Consider the following 1,343-nt stretch of genomic DNA (forward strand, 5'->3'; position numbering starts at 1 on the left):
AACTTTGTCATCCACATGTAATGAAACTTGTTTCTGGAGATGAATATTTAATGAAAGGATTTCAAAATCCAAGACTCGTAAATGCAATTAATGAAATTGCTATGAATCCATCAGCCTTCTTGAAATATAATCATGACATTGAGGTTGTAACAATGTTTAAAAAGTTTACAGAAATTATAGGAAAGGCAAATAAATAATTGGCAATTCTCTTAATCAAGTTGATATATTGTAAAGAATTTGATTGTAGAAGAACAATGAACAATGTGATTGTCTTATTACTAATAATATCATAAATAAAAATGTCAAAAGTTAATGATGAACTAGATTGTAATGAAATTGTTCCACGATTATTTCTCGGAAGTGAAGATGCTGCCTATGCAGATATCAATATATTAAAAGGAGAACCCTATAAATTCACTCATATTTGTGTATGTGGTTTCGGGCTCATTAAGAAACATGAGAAAACATCTCAAATTGAATATCATCATATCAAGGCTGTTGATTTACCAGTTTATAACATTACAAAAGATGTCAAATCATGTGCAGAGTTTATTGACAATGCACTGAATGGAGATGAAAATAATAGAGTACTTGTTCATGTAGGTTTGTTCTGATTAAAATTCAAATAGGAACATATTAACTACAAACATTATCTAAATAATCATCATTGTAATTATATTAAATTATTATTATTAAAAGTGTTCAAGAGGAGTGAGTAGAAGTGCCTCCATAGTAACAGCCTACTTGATGTTGAAGAAGGGAATGACATTTGAAGAAGCATACTATGGTAATGTAAAGAAGAAACGTTCCATTGTTTGTCTCAATCAAGGATTTGCAGAACAATTAAAAGGCTTGTAAATTACTAAAGAACAATAGAATATTGTGGTGATGTAATCAGAATTGAAACAAGCCATCCATCATCACTCTCGTATCGCTGTTGGTTTGTCTCATAGCAACGTTGATGATGTTGGTGTACAACAAGCAGATTAATTGCCATCATGATACCACAATGAACCCTTTATCCGTAAATCATCATTGATTCCAATATTTCAGCAACAATATTTGCGCAATCAGGCATGTTCACAACAAAATGATTGATGGTGATGAGATTGCCAGTAGGGAACAATTGTGTTTTCTTCCTCTTGTTTGCAAAGTTTTTTAGCGGGTTTTTCCAAGTGAAAGAAGAAAACTTTGTTGTTAAAAAAACGAATCACAAAAATATTAGCGAACAAGTTGTTTGCCGCGCTTTTTGATTTTTTCAAAAGTAAAAAAACGATAAAGATTACCATCGCTCCGGTTTTCGTCATCACACAGCAGTAATTTATATAGATCATCATCATTTG

General features: G+C 31.3%; 1 protein-coding gene across 1 annotated transcript; it reads left to right on the forward strand.

The window, feature by feature from the left end:
• Positions 1-299: 299 nt before the first annotated feature.
• On the forward strand, positions 300-858 carry NAEGRDRAFT_76350 (uncharacterized protein; the record flags this gene model as incomplete). Its single annotated transcript, XM_002668678.1, has 2 exons — positions 300-599; positions 700-858. 2 exons carry the CDS (start codon positions 300-302, stop codon positions 856-858), a joined length of 459 nt encoding a protein of 152 aa, XP_002668724.1.
• Positions 859-1,343: the final 485 nt, after the last annotated feature.

The sequence above is a fragment of the Naegleria gruberi genome, assembly GCF_000004985.1.
Source record: "Naegleria gruberi genomic scaffold NAEGRscaffold_121, whole genome shotgun sequence".
Lineage (NCBI taxonomy): Eukaryota > Heterolobosea > Eutetramitea > Acrasida > Naegleriidae > Naegleria > Naegleria gruberi.